General features: G+C 50.5%; 1 protein-coding gene and 9 non-coding genes across 10 annotated transcripts in view; 1 reads left to right on the top strand and 9 right to left on the bottom strand.

The window, feature by feature from the left end:
• Positions 1-8,168, top strand: part of LOC149330259 (homeobox protein OTX2-like) — an 85,655-nt gene extending 77,487 nt beyond the window's left edge. Inside the window, exon 4 of the mRNA XM_089560858.1 lies at positions 7,069-8,168. Within this exon, the coding sequence (XP_089416984.1) occupies positions 7,069-7,683 (615 nt within the window). The 3' untranslated portion in view covers positions 7,684-8,168. The remainder of the gene's footprint in view (positions 1-7,068) is intronic.
• A 6,171-nt stretch (positions 8,169-14,339) lies between these two features.
• TRNAH-GUG (transfer RNA histidin (anticodon GUG)) lies at positions 14,340-14,411 on the bottom strand. Its single transcript has one exon. It is a non-coding gene; the product is annotated as a tRNA-His (tRNA).
• A 139-nt stretch (positions 14,412-14,550) lies between these two features.
• TRNAH-GUG (transfer RNA histidin (anticodon GUG)) lies at positions 14,551-14,622 on the bottom strand. Its single transcript has one exon. It is a non-coding gene; the product is annotated as a tRNA-His (tRNA).
• Positions 14,623-14,761: 139 nt separating this feature from the next.
• Positions 14,762-14,833, bottom strand: TRNAH-GUG (transfer RNA histidin (anticodon GUG)). Its single transcript has one exon. It is a non-coding gene; the product is annotated as a tRNA-His (tRNA).
• A 139-nt stretch (positions 14,834-14,972) lies between these two features.
• TRNAH-GUG (transfer RNA histidin (anticodon GUG)) lies at positions 14,973-15,044 on the bottom strand. Its single transcript has one exon. It is a non-coding gene; the product is annotated as a tRNA-His (tRNA).
• A 139-nt stretch (positions 15,045-15,183) lies between these two features.
• On the bottom strand, positions 15,184-15,255 carry TRNAH-GUG (transfer RNA histidin (anticodon GUG)). The gene has a single exon. It is a non-coding gene; the product is annotated as a tRNA-His (tRNA).
• Positions 15,256-15,394: 139 nt separating this feature from the next.
• On the bottom strand, positions 15,395-15,466 carry TRNAH-GUG (transfer RNA histidin (anticodon GUG)). The gene has a single exon. It is a non-coding gene; the product is annotated as a tRNA-His (tRNA).
• Positions 15,467-15,605: 139 nt separating this feature from the next.
• Positions 15,606-15,677, bottom strand: TRNAH-GUG (transfer RNA histidin (anticodon GUG)). The gene has a single exon. It is a non-coding gene; the product is annotated as a tRNA-His (tRNA).
• A 139-nt stretch (positions 15,678-15,816) lies between these two features.
• On the bottom strand, positions 15,817-15,888 carry TRNAH-GUG (transfer RNA histidin (anticodon GUG)). The gene has a single exon. It is a non-coding gene; the product is annotated as a tRNA-His (tRNA).
• A 139-nt stretch (positions 15,889-16,027) lies between these two features.
• Positions 16,028-16,099, bottom strand: TRNAH-GUG (transfer RNA histidin (anticodon GUG)). The gene has a single exon. It is a non-coding gene; the product is annotated as a tRNA-His (tRNA).
• Positions 16,100-18,036: the final 1,937 nt, after the last annotated feature.

The raw sequence follows: 18,036 nt of genomic DNA, 5'->3' as shown, positions 1-18,036 counted from the left end.
TTGTACTTTGCCTAGTAACCATGCAACCAATTGAAGGGATCGCATAGTGATGCTCCAAGTGGGACTGAGCTTAGTTAATTGCTTATTACCCAATTAGCCTAATAAACTTTTCTCGTCAGGCCATATAAATAAATAAAACAGAGTAGGAAATTGGTCGAGCTTGGGAATCGAACCCCGGTCTTCGGAGTGCGAGACGAGCATGCTATCCACTCCGCCATGCCAGCTCGATGGTTTGGAATGAACAAAGGCGCGTCTAGTGAATACGGTGTCTTCGCTCACTCCCATCCTCCTCCCTTCCCTTCCAGCGAGGTTTAGGTGTCCACCGAGATATGACAGACAGATACATTTCCTTTCCTCAAAAAACCAATTTACCGACGAGCGAGGCGTAGAACCGAATGGGCAATGGCGTTCTATGGACTCCCTGGCAGCGTTGCAAGATGCTGTCGCGTTCCACTCTTAGAGGCGAAGCTTAACATCTTAACCACACATCAGTGACCACACTTTAGGTAAAAAAAAGTGCCCCCTGAATTTTGACGGGTGTTCACCGAGATATGTGAGACAGTTACTGCGTAATTTCCTTTCCTGAAATACAATTTTCATTTCCTTCATTACGGGCCCTCTTTGTCTTCTTTCACTCCCACTTCCTCCCTTCCTCTACGGTGCGGTTCAGGTGTCCACCGAGATGACAGAGAATTACTGCGCCATTTCCTTTGAGTTCAAAGGGCAAGGCATCGCGCCGAACGGGTGGTGGCGTTCCGTGGACTCCCTGGCAGCGCTACAACACGCTGTCGCGTTCCACTCCTTAAGGCGAAGCTTAAGCGTCATTAATTGGCAGTTAATTAATGCACCAACAAAATGTGCACTGAACAAGCGCGTAGCAGAATGCAGCACTCAGGCTTCGCCTTTCACCACTTTAGCCGCTAAAGTTCCTCGTAATTTTTTTCAGAGTAGTTCAGTACTGTGTACAGTTTTTGTGGCTCAAGTATTTGCGCTTTGGCCTGCGTAATCAAGGGCGTCGCTTTGCAATGGGTGATATTCTCGACTTTGCGGAACTCACGCCTTGCGTTATTTCGCTGCATGACAATGTAATCAGATAATAGTATGGCTGCGAATGTCGCTGTGCTTTTTTCTCATCCCGTGCCTATAACTACGCCGTCAGTTCTGGCTGCTATCCTGCGAAGGTGTCATCGGTATCACCTAACACTAACTGTCGCCGAACGCGCAAGGTTGTTCTACAGCGACACCAATAATCTTAGCAGTGACATAGCTGCACCGATATAAACAATCATTTTTTCGTGTACACTGTAGTGTACGCTTGACATATGTTAATTTCTCATTCTTTCGTGAAACCTCAGCAGCACAGAGCTGCTGTCAATTTACTGACGCCTTCTCCGGCGTTCTAAATCATTTCCGATAAGTTGTTAAATATCAATTTGACGCTGGAAGCATTTCAATTCCTGCGTACTGTCGCAGCTTACCGTGCTTACTGCATCATGCGCCGAATGTCGGAACTTATATGATATGCCGCTTCTTTGACTAACGACTGCAAAACCAAATCACGTAGATGCGTCGCCAAAGCTCAGGAACAGTTTTTAATGCTTCATTTTAGGGCTCACTGGGCATTTTCCGTGCCGTCCGACATCTCCACCTCCCAATATAATTGATTGATTTGGTTAAATACTCTGGTCTGCATTCTCCACTCCATATACTCCTCGCGGACAACTCATCACCTCTTAGTTCCCGTCCAGATCACCGTTGAAAAGGGAGCAGTACTAGGGTATCCTCCCCAAAATCATCCCCTCAATTTTCCGCCGCCGCATCAGCCACCCCGCAAATCCCCAAATCGGTTATTCATGAGAAGGCCATACACGCGTGTCCCTACTATGGGCGTGCGTCACGTGCAAGCTAAGCGCGCGCAGGCCTTTCACACACCGAGACGTTTCGGACTGTCGCGCACGTGGAAAAAGACCTCGAACCGCGGCCGCTCGCACCGCCTCCCACGGGTCACCGCGCCGCGCCGAAACGTTGTCGTTGCCACCGCCGCAGACGCCATCTAGCGAGCGAGTAGCGAACGAGAGTAGGGGGTAGAAGGGGACAGCGTACATATCCGAAACGACAGCGGTTCGTCAGCTGGCTGCACACACACACGCACACACGCACACGCACACAATCACCCCGGTTTCAATTACAAGCCAGCTTTCCCGCGACCGTGCAGACCTCGTGGTCGAGCTCTGTCATGCAAATGGCTGAGCGACCGGCGGTAGTTCCTGGTCGTCGAGCCAGCTGTGGAGAGGACGGGGAATGGTTTTGGGAGAGCGTTGCAGGAAGGGGGGGGGGGGGGGCTCTCCCCCTCGCACAATGCGTCGCAGCAACTAGACATTCGATGCCGCACTCGAGAACGCTCGTGTGAACACGTTCTACGCCCGCAGCGCCATGCACTGTTTTTGTGTGCGCGATGAAAGAAACATACACTCGTGGCGCGCGGGCCAACTCCGGTGAGGTGCGCAACGCAGAGGACTGCGGTGGGGATGGAAAGCGATGTGGCCTCAGGAAAAACGCCGCCATGTGTATCCCCCCCTCGCATACTGCGACAGATGCAATCTCTCGTGCGCGCTCCTTGTAACATGTCTCCCCCGCTGCTGTCTATTGGCGTTCTTGTCAGCGTTGCCGCTACCGCGATGTATGTTGGACAGTGTATGTCTACGGTGGATCGAGACCTTCTGTCTAGGTAGCCCTACTTTCTATACTACAACTGTGCGTAAAAAGCGCCGACGGCAAAGAGGTCGCCAACGTCGCCTCTCGGTTTCTTTTTGTGACCGACCGTATCGCATCTTCGGTGGGGTCTGGAGCGACCACCTGTCGCTCCTTCCGAAAAGTGAATGTCTTGTGCGACGGAAGTGGCATGGGCGGTGGCGTCGTGTCCCACTTTTCCATAGGGCTGTTTGGAAATGTGCTGTCACATCTTAAGCTGTTGTGTGCCTCCACGTTGGCTCAGTGGTTATGGCGGTCGGCTGCTGACCCGAAAGTCGTGGGTTCGATACCGGCCGCGGAGGTCGCATTCCGATGGAGGCGAAATTCTAGAGGCCCGTGTACTGTGCGATATCAGTGCCCGTTAAATAACCCCATATTCGTCCTTCATACGTTTAACCTCATAAAGTAAGCATTTTACGTTGCGTCTAGTAGTGGCCGTAAGTGCGACGGTATAACATATATGTGGCAGCTGCACGCTGCAGTTTAGTTTCACTTGATGTTCACTGTGTAAACAGTAATGTAAAGGGACGAAGTGAAATAAGTTTTTTATACATTCTATAAGGTATTGGTCATTCAGTTTTGTCAGTAACTCATGAATTAGGGCCAGAAGCTGCAGCGACTTTTGCGGCGGCATTGCAAGAAAAGTTGACGCAGCAAGCGAGTATATGTGGACTAGAAAATGAAATCCATTTAATGGTATCTTAGCGGATATCAAGATGAAATAGGCTTAACCTGGAATGCAATCCGCAGAGCACATAACCGCGGAGATATGTTCTGATAAAGATAAGGATGCCAAGGTAAGGGAAAGGAGGTAGTATCGTTAGAGTGAAATGAAATGCATGCACCCGCTGAAGTTCCAGGTTTCTTTAGCCATGCACCACTTAATTCTGGAACGAAGTTCAGCCATGGCCAGTCTCTGGATATTAGCAGATGGATGTCTCACCTTTGAGCAGGGCCCATTCGCTTTGGGCGGCGCCACATAACTTTTAGATCCCCGTGGTAATCATTGCATAACAAATTTTTGAAAGCGCTGAGCGATTAATCTGAGTACCACAAGTTGTATACGACAGTCGCCTAATCTCTTAGTGTTGAACCAGTTTAGCGTGCTGGATCCCATGGAAAGTTCAACTGTTGTATCAAAGAGCTGTACAGAAGGGCACGTACGTACGCCTGGATTGCCTGCTCTAGCTATGTAGAGGCTCCACAGGCAATGTATAAGTCCCGCTTAAGTGCCAGATCCTAACCGCCGCTTCGGGTGATATATACCCCCATATGATATGTGCACCCGACGTGGAATGTGCCCAGCTAGTTAGCGACAACCTAGAGTCCAACCTGAACCCGAGCCTTACTTGTGCAACTCAGACCCCCCCCCCCCCCCCCCCCTCCTGGAATTGCATTCTTGATCTTTGCCTTCCTCCTTGGCAGACTCGATGTAGACTTATCTTCCATTAGCAACGAAAAGGGTTATGCTTCTGATGATACGCCTAGTTGGAGCATGCATTGTGTACAAAGATGTATGTGTGTATGGAGCAGTGAGCATTCCTTGCGTAACTCAACGTAGCTCCACGTGGCCTGGCCAATCGAGTAAAGGTGTACATCCCATCCGGGACTACGCAACTTACCCATCCCATCCGCCGGAAGTGAGGTCCAACGCACGCCCCCGTGTCCACGCCTTATCAGAGGGAGTATTTCCTGGGGGAAAAAAGAAAAAAAAAGAATACTCCGGTCCTTTTACGCGGAGGACACCGACACAGCTTCGATTCGGTGGCGCTACTGTCGCTGCCGCGCAGAGGGAAATGATTGCTTCGAAGAATGCCACCATCGCACCCGGGATCTGCCCCCCCCCCCCCCCCCCCCTTTCCCCGGCTCGCTCGCCGCTCCCGCAAGAACGGAGCGGGCAAAAGACCTCCGCCGCAGCGCTCGCGGAGATCGCTTGTTTGTAGAGAGGGACGTCGCGGTATCTCTCTCGAGCAGCCGCCACGAGTTCCCTACGCACGTCGTCACAGCGAGGTGTGCGGTGTCGGATGCTTTAACGGCGGCGGCCGCATGATGAGGACAGAGAGAGGGCTCCTTTCCCCCCAAACCTCTTTTCTGTTTATTCAAGAAGCGTGATGTTCACTATGAGAGGAGCTCCAAAGTAAGGAGGGTTGTAGGGGGTGTCAAGGGAATAGGGGCAGTGGCCCGGGTGTTGTCCGTTCTTGTTTGTGCGTTACGGCCACGCACAGACGAACACACACGACGACTTGTCTCTGTGTGTGCGTACCTCGTTCCATCGCGTGGCCGCGTCGGCGTGCTATTTGCGGGGCGTTATCGGCATCCTCCCACGGTTGTGGGGAGGAGGTGTGGGCCTATAATATAATACTGCTACTGATGTTGCTGCCTGCGTGGGTGAGAGGAATATTGGGGAAGGACGGAAAGGGAGAGGAGGAGGGGGAAGTGTTAGCCACCATTGTCGGGTCCACGTATGTAGCAAGCAACTCACAGCCGCCAGGCCTGCTGGCACGGCGATGCCCGCCTTGTGCGTGAACGCGCATATATGCGGTCGCCTTTCCTCTCTCGCTGCGGCAACTCCCCCTCCTCCCTGCTTCTTTCTGATCTGTGTGTGTGCCCTCCACGGCGTTGCTGTCGCCGCCGCCACGCGAAAGGCTGTGTCCTCAAGCTTAAACGCGTCGCGCTTTTCTTGGCCCCGCTGGTCGGCGTTCTCTTTTCCTTTGTCCGCCTCGGTTTCAGTTCACTAAACCTCGCCGAACTCTGCGGCCCGTGAACCGCGCAGTCTGTCCTGGCGGCGAAGTTCAAGAGCCGAGGAGACCGCGCGCGCGGATTTGTGCGTGCCTGTAGAGGTCGGGAGCCCACACGAACGCACGCGGTAAACCTTTTAACGCCCGCCGCTTCTTGCTCGGGCCCGGAAGGTAATAGCTAGCCCACCGTGGTCGTGGCGATGTGTGTGTGTGTGTGTGAACGTGTATGTTTTCTTGGCACCGTGCGGATTCGGGAGTCCTTGGTGCGAACTGGGCTTGGGAGGCTGGACTCCATTTGGTCCGCCGCGGGGTCTGATGTGCGATGATGCGGAGAGTTGCCGGTGTATGTACCGATGGTATCGGCGTCTATGTACTTTGAGTGTGGTTCCTCTGTGGGCGAGGTGCAGGTATAGGCGCAGTCGCTCTTGTGTGACTCCTTTATCCTTAGTGATGTGTGTGTTTGCATTTGCCCTTCTTGACACTTGTATGTGCGGTTCGTGTGCACAAAAGCGAGTAGCAGCACGCGGTTGACGTATACGCCTCGCTTCTGTATTTGTCAATGGGGCTTACTTTCGATATTAGAAACGCTGCAGCTTGTTACAATTATCCCATTTCTCCTTGCATGTAGCCATCACATTCTGCAAGTACGCACAGAACATCGACTCGTGGCAGTCGGCAGCTGTATTTTGATATTACGTTGTCTGGAAGCGAACAGACTGAATCGCGTGGTAGCGGAGCTGGCAAGAATGGTTCACGTAGCTACAACCATAACTGAAATGCCCGTTGGCGTTTATTAAACATAAAGGGGAGGTTGAAAATAATTGCGAAAGTACGGATGTCAACTTTCCTTTCCACGCCTTTCTCACAAGTGCATGTCTTGCACGCACTTTTAACATTCTTGTCACACTTCTGAAGTCAATAGATCGGTTGTCGGAATCGGTACAGGGTGATGTAGCTATTAGCAGGACACATAGCCAACAAACCAATGTTTGAAAAGCCCTATAGTCGGATACAACTCAAGAAAGCAGCGGCGGATGCCATCAAAGGAGGCCTTCCAACCAATGACGTCGACTGTTTCTGATGACGTCGCGATTAATCCCCAAGCGTGAAGTCACTAGTGGATGGTGTCTTCAGTCTTTATCAAAAGAATAGGACCCGAGGGTTCTGCTTCGGACCCCTGCGGCGCGGCTCCTCTTGCATACTCAGGGACCTTAATTTCACGAAAGCAGGAGGAACTTAAGTCCTCAACCCTCCCAAGCTTAGGACTGTCAAATGTGCTAAAGAGCCCCGCTACACGACTTGGAAGCAAACCCCTTGGGCTGTATACTTTTGACAGAGACTGTACCTCTGTGAGATGGGCTTAACCTCGACGTCATGACATTCAGTCGATGCCATTGGCTGGACGGCATACTTTCAGGGGTATTTGCCACTGCGTACTTAATTTGTATCTGACGGTATGCTCGTGCACGATATATCGGCTCAAAATCCGCTTGCCGCGGGCCTATACAGTAGCCTACCAGCAATTAAAAGTTGTCAAAAGTGCATGTATTGACCTCGCTTCCTTGCACCCTGCCCGCAGGTATGGTTCAAGAACCGCCGAGCCAAGTGCCGTCAGCAGCAACAGCAGCAGCAGAACGGCTCTGCCTCCAAGCCGCGCCCCAAGAAGGCCAAGAGTCCCGCGCCCTCCTCCAGTCCCACATCGTCGAGCCGCGGCGAATCTCCCTACAAGCCTGCGGCGCTGGTGGCGAGCGCTGCCTCCTCTCCCCTGCACCAGCAGGCGAGCTCCATCTGGAGTCCCGCAGCCATCGGACCAGCCGTGGCCGAGCTCATGGCCGGCGCACACCAGCGCTCCCCTTACCACACGGGTTCCTCCTCCGTGGCTCACGGCCAGGGACCCGCGGTGAGCCAGGCTGCCCTAGCAGGGGGACCTCAGCACGGTGCTCCCCTCCAGACCGCGGGGAGTGGATGCTACGCGCCCACTGGTCCCTACGGCGCGCCCTATTATGGCGGCATGGACTACCTTGCCGGACCCGTGCATCAGGCCCCGCCGCATCAGGCACCGCACCCGTCGTCCCACCAGCAGGACCGGCCTGCGACGCTGAGTACGAGGACGCCCCCGGCCGCAGACTGCCTCGAGTACGGCGGAGGGGACAAAGGCGGAGCAGCGGCGCCTTGGAAGTTCCAGGTTCTCTGAAACCCCGCCGCCTCCTGGTGTCGTCGTCTTCGCCCGCGGTGCGTGTGCATGTGTCGTGGGTGCGCGCGTGTGTGTTGGTGTGCAGCTCACGCGTGCCCCTCTGTGATATACGCCCGGGACAATCTCTCGCTCTTATTTGTGTACATAACGGAGGGACCTTTTGTAGGCGCCACCGAAACGCCACACACAGCAGCAGTCGCTTTGGATGGGTCGTCTCTGTGCAGCGTGGTCTTCGCGCGGATTTTTAGTGCGGTGAAAGAAGTGTCGTATACCTTCGCCCTCGTTGTCACCACCGCGACCTTCACCACCAATGTCATCTTACCAAGCACCACCAACACTTCCACCATCACAAGGGACAACGGTATAGCCGGCGGCTATTCGAGGTGGTTGCTTCGCTGCAAGCGCTCTTCTTACCGCACTGACGACGCTGGACTTTCAGCTAAGCTCTTATTTAAGCTGTAAATAAAAGAAAAAAAAAGGTCTCATCAACTGTGGATTGAATTTGTGGTTACTTGACAGCACTTGGGTGTATGTGTGTGCGTGGAATTCAACGGCCCCGTAATGAACGACAGCCTTGAAGATACACATGTCTGTTGTCTTGAAGCCAAAGCTGGGACGAGTTATACTGAATGCGTCGCCAGAAGCAGCTTCGAGCTCCTATTACCATCGGCAGCAGGCGTCTCTTGCGAACCTTGCTGGGTTGCGGCTAGAGAAGCGCTATACGGCTTGGCGCACACCCCCTTATAAAAATGGGCTACAGATTTTCTATACATTTACTTAACGGCCTTCCTGCAGACATTTCCTTTTGTCTATATGTTGTATATACACTGTCTATAGAAAAAGGCCTTCTAAAAGTATATGGCCATAAATCTATATAGTATATATGTATTTGTATTGTACAGACCAGCGTAGAGGATTTGTCTAGACTGCTGTCGAAAATCGTCCAATCCCTATCAAAGGAGCTCTGAAACGCCTTCCGAGGAAAGCTCATCAACTTCCTCAATCACTGTGTTGCGTTGCCATGAAAGCCTGAGCCAAACAATACTCTTCTACACGCAGCAGAGGACCCACAATCGCGCGCGAAAATTGGCGAGTCTTTCCCGGCGACTTTTTCATGCTCGCACCTTCGTCGCACTGCTCCTGCATATACCAGTTCAGAGATGGCTATTGGTTAGATTCTTTCAGACGTCATGCAGCTTCCAGGGGCTACCGCTGAGCCTGCGGTCGAGACATGCCTGGAAACTTCTTGCGCCTAGTCAGGCGGTCATGTGCAGGCCCTAGTGACCCCCGCTTTCCCGATACCTCGGGCCGTAGACCTCACAGCCCTGCCCCCTCAGAGGTTAGGGCTGGTCACGCAAACGTATGAACCCTTCCCGCCGACACCAACGCAGACAACGCACCAGGAGGCAGCCCAGATCCGGCCGACACTCACGGCTTACCAAATGTGCGGTATGCGGTTGCAAGGGCAGAACTCTTGGGACCGCTGAAGCGTTGGTCTTGCATATCATCAACGCTGGTTCGTACGTCTTTAGAGCTGTCCAAATACCGGCGCTTCTAGTGTAAGGGACAACTTCAAATGCTTCACTATGGCAGCTGCAGTCGACAGCTATACGGACATATATAGATGTGTAAGCTGCTCTGTTGTAAAAGTACCACCCAAGGCTTCCTACGTGCTGTGTCTCATGAATAATGCGGCTCACTGACGGGGTTGAAAAGTCCAAGGTGCCTGCCGTTTGGTGCATATCGTTTTGAAAGTGGTATAGATAAGGAACCGTGAGTCATAAAAACTGTTTCTTGGAGCCCTACCCGCTTTTCACTGAATTAAAACCTTGCGCTCACGCAAACAGTCGAAGACTGTAGCCAATTATCACACACATATGCACAAAAAAAAAAAAAACTCGACTCTAAGGTGCGTAGGTGCAACAGCAGCGTGCAACGTCTGAAGTGAAACGTATACTGGGCGATTTTTTAAAGTTTATTTCAGAAACTGAGGAATACGTCGGTTCGGTTTCTGCGGGTGGATCGTTCACCGAGGCGGACATCATGTACAGTCTTTGTCAAAAGTAACCAGGCTGCATGGTTTGCTTCTAGCTTGTATAGTGGGGCCCTTGTGGCTTTCCTAAAGATCAAAAAGTGTTGGAAGGTAAAAAGACCCCCAGTCCTTACCTTTAACGACCATTTCAGCTTCAGGGAAGCTGTAAGGGCTCCACTGTACGAGCTAGAAGCAAACCACACAGCCTGGTTACTTCTGACAAAGACTGTACGTGATCGAGTTGAATAATTTAACTGAAATCAACTAAACACCTTTTTTTTAAATTTAATCTAAGGGGCAAGATGGTACGCGAAATGTAAGGCCATGAACATTCAAGGTTAGCCCAGTTTATAAATTTAAAGTCCCAGATATAAATACCAGTTTCTAATGTGGTTCAAAATATCGAATGTCAAAATTAGTCCAAAGCTCGCTGAGTTGACTTCTCTGTGTTGAATATGAACAAAAGGGAGTCGCTGCACGTAGCATCGTCGCCGAAATCACTAACTTTCTACGGCATAGAATGCACAGAGAGCATCTGTATGTGCTGCATTACATGTGTGAACGACACCATTTTATAAATGTGTAATGCGGGAAAGTCAACTTAACGAGCTTCCAAATATGTATTTTGACGTTCAATAATTTTAACCACTTTGCCTGTTAAGAAAATTTAAAAACGGGGCTCGCCTTGGGTGTCGATGGCCTTCAGTTCTGCAATGTATATAATACTGCCTAAAATAAAATAGTTAATTTTAGTTAATTCATCGTCCAATTATTGAACACTATCATGTGCATAATGTCCGCCTCACTGTTCAATTCACCTGCACAGACTGCAACAACGTATATCTCACAGTTTTCTGTAAAAATCTGTAAACGTTAAAAAAAAAAATCGTCTGGTATATGTGTACACGTAGAAGCTCTTCTGGCCCTTCCTGCATTGGAATAGCGATGCTGTAACTGTCTTTCTGGTCTCTCTAATAGTTTAACGAGCACTTCTGCAAAATAACGCATATATGCATGCATATGTTTTCGATATTCCCTGGAATTATTTGAGGTTAAACTGTTACTACAGTTGTGACACTGGCCACCTCGATTGTGCGTTCTTAATTCCCTTTCCTCCTGCACTGATGCTCGTCCCACAGTCCGCATGGATGTCTAAAGTGTCTAGGGTTCTCCCTTACACGTATCGCATCCAGCACTTTTTTTGAATTGCATTTCGTTTTTTGAACGCATTTATGCGGACATAAATGCGTTTGGCCGTTCCGCTTTGTAACCAGTAGCCTTTGTAATTAAATCCATACGTGACACGTGCCATTGCTATTGGCACGTAGCAGGCGAATACTATTAGAATCGAGTGAGCGTGGTCGGGCCGGAGAAGGGACGAGGAAGGACGGGAGACGGGGTTACGAGTAAGAAAACAAGGAAAAGGAGAAGTTTATGCAGGAATATTTACATTATTTACATAAGAGAGCAACTGAGAGGGATTCTCAGTGAAAGAGAACGTCTTCAGGAGTCAACAGGAGTGCTCTGCTGTCCCCAAAACAACACCTCGTTAAATAACACTGATTCCCCAGATCCCTGTCTGGGGAAAATAGTTCGAAGGATGACGTCCAATCGCATGGGCAGACATGGACTCCGGGGGTACCACCCACGGCTGGGCGGTGCTGGCTGTCCCGCTCCTTCGCAGCTCGGTTGATGGGAGAGGGTAGAGGCTCAGTAATTAAACACTGCTGTCTCTCACTCAGCACACCACCACTCTGTTCGTTGACCCGGGGGTCGACTCGGCCACGGAACGCCGCCATCGTTGCCGCATCTTCGGCCTTCGGCGGTCTTTGACTTTCGCCGCTGCCACCACGGTCCCACGGTCCTGGAAGGTCGCTGCCTAATCCACTTAGGCAGCAGGGGAACCGCGAGCTGCCTTAATCCACAAGGCAGGGGGGGGGGGGGCATCCCAAACCCAACAATACTCCCTATAGTGACAAGTTGCAAGTGATACTAACGCCTAGCGACATATGAGAGTGCGCTGCGCGTCTCCGGCGATATTTTCCCTTTGAGGGACCCTGGACGCGCTTGAGCAAGAGACTGTATGACGCGAGGAATCGTCGGGTGTCTGGAGCCAAGACACATTATGGGTATGAAGGGAGACAGCTTGGCCGCCATCTTTGTTCCCAGGCCAAGCACACCCCCGCAAGAGTGACAGTGGAGCCGACCGGAGGAGGAAAGGCCCAAGCCAGTGGCAAAATGAGGGAGAAGACGGGGAATGCCCAAGGTGGTGGGAATATGCTGGAGAAGACGGGGAATGCCGCAGTCGCCGGCGCTTAGAGGAGGGAGGGGGGCGGAGGGGGGGGGGGGGGAGAGAGAGAAGCTCTAGCCTGGCAAAAGGATCGCCCAAGTGGAGGACGAAAAGCGAGGAAAGCTGGTCAGTGGGGTGAGGAGCAAGTCCCGAGACGACTCCGCTGGGAGTCGGTCCTCCGGGGCCCGAGGCGCCCCAGGCATCGGAGACAGCGAACGAACAAGGCCAACTCCGCACCCCCTCCGTTCCTTATGATGAAGACTCCGACGCCAACGCAGCGGCATTTAAGCTTGTGCACCCCAGCCTCTGCATCATATACTGATTAGCACGTAATTCTTGAACATATCAGTTTTGTTCCAACCGAGACTAGCGATGTCTCTCTGCCTCTCCGTCCCGTGTGGACCCGCGCAGTATGTGGGGTCGTCACAGACGCAAGCGTATTTCCGGAAACATCATTGCAACGCTCGAAGACTACGATTATGGCTGTTTCAAAAAAACTACCCGAACATAAGCGCTTCTCCCGCGTTACCCCGTGAAAAGTTCCCATTTTTCCAGTGTCTTAAATCACTTCATCGACGAATTCTCAGTCCGCGAAAGTCAATACATCCGTTGTAATACATCGCCTGGCTTGTAAAGTGAACCAATATTCCTTTAATAGTTGATATTTTGTACAAAATATCAATTCCCTAAGTGGCTTACGGAGTCCCTCTCCAGAACTTACATGCGCGCATGATGATATTCTCATCACGATGCGGTTTTGATGGTGCTGAGGCAGCTCTGCCAAAGAGCTCCAAGGCTGACATGCTATTGGTCTTAACAAGGTGGGGTCTAAGGACCATTAAGGATGATGGCAGGGTCCACTGATAACTGTCAAAAGACCATAAAAAAGGAAATCATCAAATACAATAAGACTGTGCCCCGTTGGACTATACAGGTCTCATCCACGGCCTCACCTCTCCGCAAAAACCAGCATCATGGTGTTGCGAAAGCTTTAAATGGGTATAATGCCTGTGGGCAGTACAAAGTGAGCGAACGTTGAAATACTGCAGCTATGGTCGGCGACTTTTTTTGGCATTGCAGCCAGGGCTGGGGATGGAAAACGCCATCTACCAAGTAGCGCGGAACATAAGAATAATGTTGCAAAATAGCTATGTAACGTTATGCAGTAACTTATATTGCGACCAGGTGGCCCCAGTTAGCACCAAAAGACGAGGAGGTTGAAGGAACTTTTCTGGGAACGCTGCCGGTGAACGGTGTCTCGGTCCTTTGTTCCGTGACAACATGGTGCATTCGAATTTTGCATTTGTGTCAGAAATTAACAAGGGATGTTATATGTTATGTGGCAAATGCTAGTTTAACAATCAAAAGTAAACATTATTCTAACGTTTACTTTTGAATGTTACTATACTGTTAAAAAATTTTCTTGGTTTAAGCATGGCATGAACCTAGTTAAACGAGCGAAAGCACTGTTAAGCGTGGTTAGCCTGGCGCCTGCAGTGAGGAGTTGACCAGACCAGCGCCGGTGAAGCAGCTGTTAAATTCCCGGTAGTCACGTGGTACCGCAGCGGCGAGGTTCCGAGTGAGTGCAGCTGCGACACCTCTCCGCAGCGGGTCACGTGGCATGACGTCATAAGGCATGCCATCGCTCCGCCGGCTGAAAGTCAAACGCCAGCCAAGTTTGACCTTGGGAGTTATACCTCGAGGTGTGGAGCTTTCGCTCTTGAATGAACAAATAATGTTATATGCTTTATAGTAAACGTCACTTAAACTTCAGTTAAACATTACTTTAACAAAACGCTTCCCGTGACCAGGATTTGAACGTGGTTATTGAGGCCACAACGCAAGGTACTAACCACTATACGATCACTTTTTTTCCTTTTTTTCTTTATTGCCTGACTTCGGCAACAACAACAATACATAAATACACTTACAGGGAACAATGTCTAATAATTAACAACACTATCCGCCTAATGGGTTGTGGTTTCGTCATGTTAAAACTCAACAAGTGCCACCAAAGGCACCACTCTTTCGAGCCACTCGGGAGCTTCAGCGGCAAGTTTCTGATCACTTTTTTTTCTTTATTGCCTGAACATATACATGCGCAGGGCAGATGACACAACATCACCAAAGTGACAAAAAAGTGTGGTGGTCCGATAGAGACAGAATATGAGGGCCACTATACGATCACGGCTGCCCGGGAGGGACGGACGGTGCTGGGAAAGAGCAAGCGCCAAGGCTGACAAACTGGTTCTGAAGAAGCACGGAGCAGGAGGAGGATGTAGAGCAGAAGAGAGCAGGGGTGATCCGAGTAGGAAAAGAGAAAAAAAAAATAAATGCCGTGACCAGGATTCGAACCTGGGTTATTGCGGCCACAACGCAAGGTACTAACCACTATACGATCACGGCTGCCCGGGAGAGACGAACGGCACAGGGAAAGAGCAAGCGCCAAGGCTGACGAACTGGTTCTGAAGAAGCACGTAGGAGGCGGGGTATAGAGAGCAGAGGTGAGCAGGGGTGATCTGAGTAGGAAAAGAGAAAAAATAAATGCCGTGACCAGGATTCGAACCTGGGTTATTGCGGCCACAACGCAAGGTACTAACCACTATACGATCACGGCTGCCCGGGAGGGACGGACGGCACAGGGAAAGAGCAAGCGCCAAGGCTGACAAACTGGTTCTGAAGAAGCACGTAGGAGGCGGGGTATAGAGAGCAGAGGTGAGCAGGGGTGATCTGAGTAGGAAAAGAGAAAAAATAAATGCCGTGACCAGGATTCGAACCTGGGTTATTGCGGCCACAACGCAAGGTACTAACCACTATACGATCACGGCTGCCCGGGAGGGACGAACGGCACAGGGAAAGAGCAAGCGCCAAGGCTGACGAACTGGTTCTGAAGAAGCACGTAGGAGGCGGGGTATAGAGAGCAGAGGTGAGCAGGGGTGATCTGAGTAGGAAAAGAGAAAAAATAAATGCCGTGACCAGGATTCGAACCTGGGTTATTGCGGCCACAACGCAAGGTACTAACCACTATACGATCACGGCTGCCCGGGAGAGACGAACGGCACAGGGAAAGAGCAAGCGCCAAGGCTGACGAACTGGTTCTGAAGAAGCACGTAGGAGGCGGGGTATAGAGAGCAGAGGTGAGCAGGGGTGATCTGAGTAGGAAAAGAGAAAAAATAAATGCCGTGACCAGGATTCGAACCTGGGTTATTGCGGCCACAACGCAAGGTACTAACCACTATACGATCACGGCTGCCCGGGAGGGACGGACGGCACAGGGAAAGAGCAAGCGCCAAGGCTGACAAACTGGTTCTGAAGAAGCACGTAGGAGGCGGGGTATAGAGAGCAGAGGTGAGCAGGGGTGATCTGAGTAGGAAAAGAGAAAAAATAAATGCCGTGACCAGGATTCGAACCTGGGTTATTGCGGCCACAACGCAAGGTACTAACCACTATACGATCACGGCTGCCCGGGAGGGACGAACGGCACAGGGAAAGAGCAAGCGCCAAGGCTGACAAACTGGTTCTGAAGAAGCACGTAGGAGGCGGGGTATAGAGAGCAGAGGTGAGCAGGGGTGATCTGAGTAGGAAAAGAGAAAAAATAAATGCCGTGACCAGGATTCGAACCTGGGTTATTGCGGCCACAACGCAAGGTACTAACCACTATACGATCACGGCTGCCCGGGAGAGACGGACGGCACAGGGAAAGAGCAAGCGCCAAGGCTGACAAACTGGTTCTGAAGAAGCACGTAGGAGGCGGGGTATAGAGAGCAGAGGTGAGCAGGGGTGATCTGAGTAGGAAAAGAGAAAAAATAAATGCCGTGACCAGGATTCGAACCTGGGTTATTGCGGCCACAACGCAAGGTACTAACCACTATACGATCACGGCTGCCCGGGAGAGACGGACGGCACAGGGAAAGAGCAAGCGCCAAGGCTGACAAACTGGTTCTGAAGAAGCACGTAGGAGGCGGGGTATAGAGAGCAGAGGTGAGCAGGGGTGATCTGAGTAGGAAAAGAGAAAAAATAAATGCCGTGACCAGGATTCGAACCTGGGTTATTGCGGCCACAACGCAAGGTACTAACCACTGTACGATCACGGCTGCCCGGGATTTTTTTTTTCTTTATTACCGACTTGGCAGGGCAAACAAAACAAAAATACAATGACATGGCAATAAAAGCACTGGTCAGTTTCTGGCTAGTGCACGATGATAAAATGGGTTAAATGATTTTAGTTGGTCGAGGACAGGCAGCCACTCAGGCTGAGGAGCTTCCTGTCCGAAAACTTCCTGAGTATACATGATGCTCTCAATGAAATACTGATGAGCCGCATTCACAGCAACATGTTCATGCCTGACATCCATTCGCGTACGCCATAGGCTGTGCATGCAGAGCAACATTAGCAGGTCGCAAGGCACTTCACCTGGCTCTGCACATGGTAGGAAGCGTATTCCAAAAGGCGTCAGGGGGAAATCTTTTTTCAGTGTGCGCTTCAAAACATCCCAAAGAAAAACAGCGTCGTGGCAGTCGAGAAAGATATGTCCTATAGTTTCCACTTTTTTGCAAATAAGACATTCTACTGACCAAGGTATAAAAAGGCATTTGCTTTGCAACCATGGCTTCACTGGGAGGGTTCCAGTATGCAATTGAAAAAAAAAAGAACGCACTGAAGGCTTCACCGGCATTCTTTCGACTCTTTTTAGCACATCCCTTTCGGGACCCAGAAGATATGCACTGCGATAAACAGGCACTGGCAGAAACACATCAAGCAGGTCCTTGTACATCTTTTTCCTTGTTACAATGGTTAGATACTCATCGGAAAATTTTGACCGAAGAATACGGACTGCTGCAACAACTTCTTGCAAGAAAGCACTTAACCCACTCCGACCTGCAGACATGGATGACACAACATAATCAGGCAGTGATTCTGACAATCGCACTTGTATAACAGTTCGCAGAAAATCATTATCTTGACGCAAGAAAAAGAATCTAGTGACTATCTGTCTCAGAAATAAATTTGATAACCCTAGCCCACCGTTCCGCACCTTGTGGAACAGATTGCATCGGCTGGTACGTTCCCATGTTGACGACCAAATAAATGTTGCAAACACTCTGTGCAACCTTTGCACTGAAGTCCTTGGCAAAGTTAACGCTTGCAGAACATAAAAAATCCTCGCTATTAAAAACATGTTGCACACCGTAGCTCTTGCAACATGGAAAAGTTGTGACCACCCCATTTGCTTGTCTGAGCACTCGTTCGGTTTCATGGGCCCAATATTCTTTGCTTTCTCTGTACTTGGTTAGCGGCACGCTGAGGTACTTTCTTGGCGTGTCTACCCACTTCATTCGACAGAATACTTCTGGCGTGGCCTGCCACTTTCCATGCCAAAAACCAAAACATTTCTGCCAGCTTATCGCACAGCCACTTGCATCACAAAAATTTACGGCTTCTCTCACCACTTCTTGCACGCTTTCCTGGTCTCTGCAGAGCACTGCTGTATCATCTGCATACGCCAATACCTTCACTTCATTATGACAAAAGGAGTAACCTCGAATTTTTTGCGTAGTTAACAGCTTTAAACAGAAGGGCTCCAGGTAAAGTGCAAAAAGCAGTGGAGAAAGAGGGCAACCCTGCCTCACTGACGACAAGACAGGAATACTATTACTCAGGCGGTTATTAACTATGAACCTTGATGTACAGCCATCATAAACCATTTTCACGCCATCAGTGATGATACATCCTACATTCACATGTTCCAAAAGCACGAACAAAATTTCATGCACAACTTTATCAAACGCCTTATGCAGGTCCAGTTGCATCATGGCGACACGACCCTCCGTTGCATCACAGCATTCAAGGACACTCCTAGCTACGTGTATGTTAGTAAAAATGGATCTGTCTTTTATGCCACAGGTATGGTGTGGGCTAACAAGGGTTTTGATTACTGTTTGGAGTCGTCCGGCTAGCACTTTCATATAAATTTTGTAGTCTACGTTAGTTAAGCTTATTGGGCGGTAACACTCAACTGACTGCAACCTA

This window comes from Amblyomma mixtum, chromosome 9 (assembly GCF_055824585.1).
Source record: "Amblyomma mixtum isolate Tamu chromosome 9, ASM5582458v1, whole genome shotgun sequence".
Taxonomy (NCBI): Eukaryota; Metazoa; Arthropoda; class Arachnida; order Ixodida; family Ixodidae; genus Amblyomma; species Amblyomma mixtum.
The sequence above is the reverse complement of the archived record's forward strand: the minus strand, read 5'-3'. Positions and strand labels throughout refer to the sequence as shown.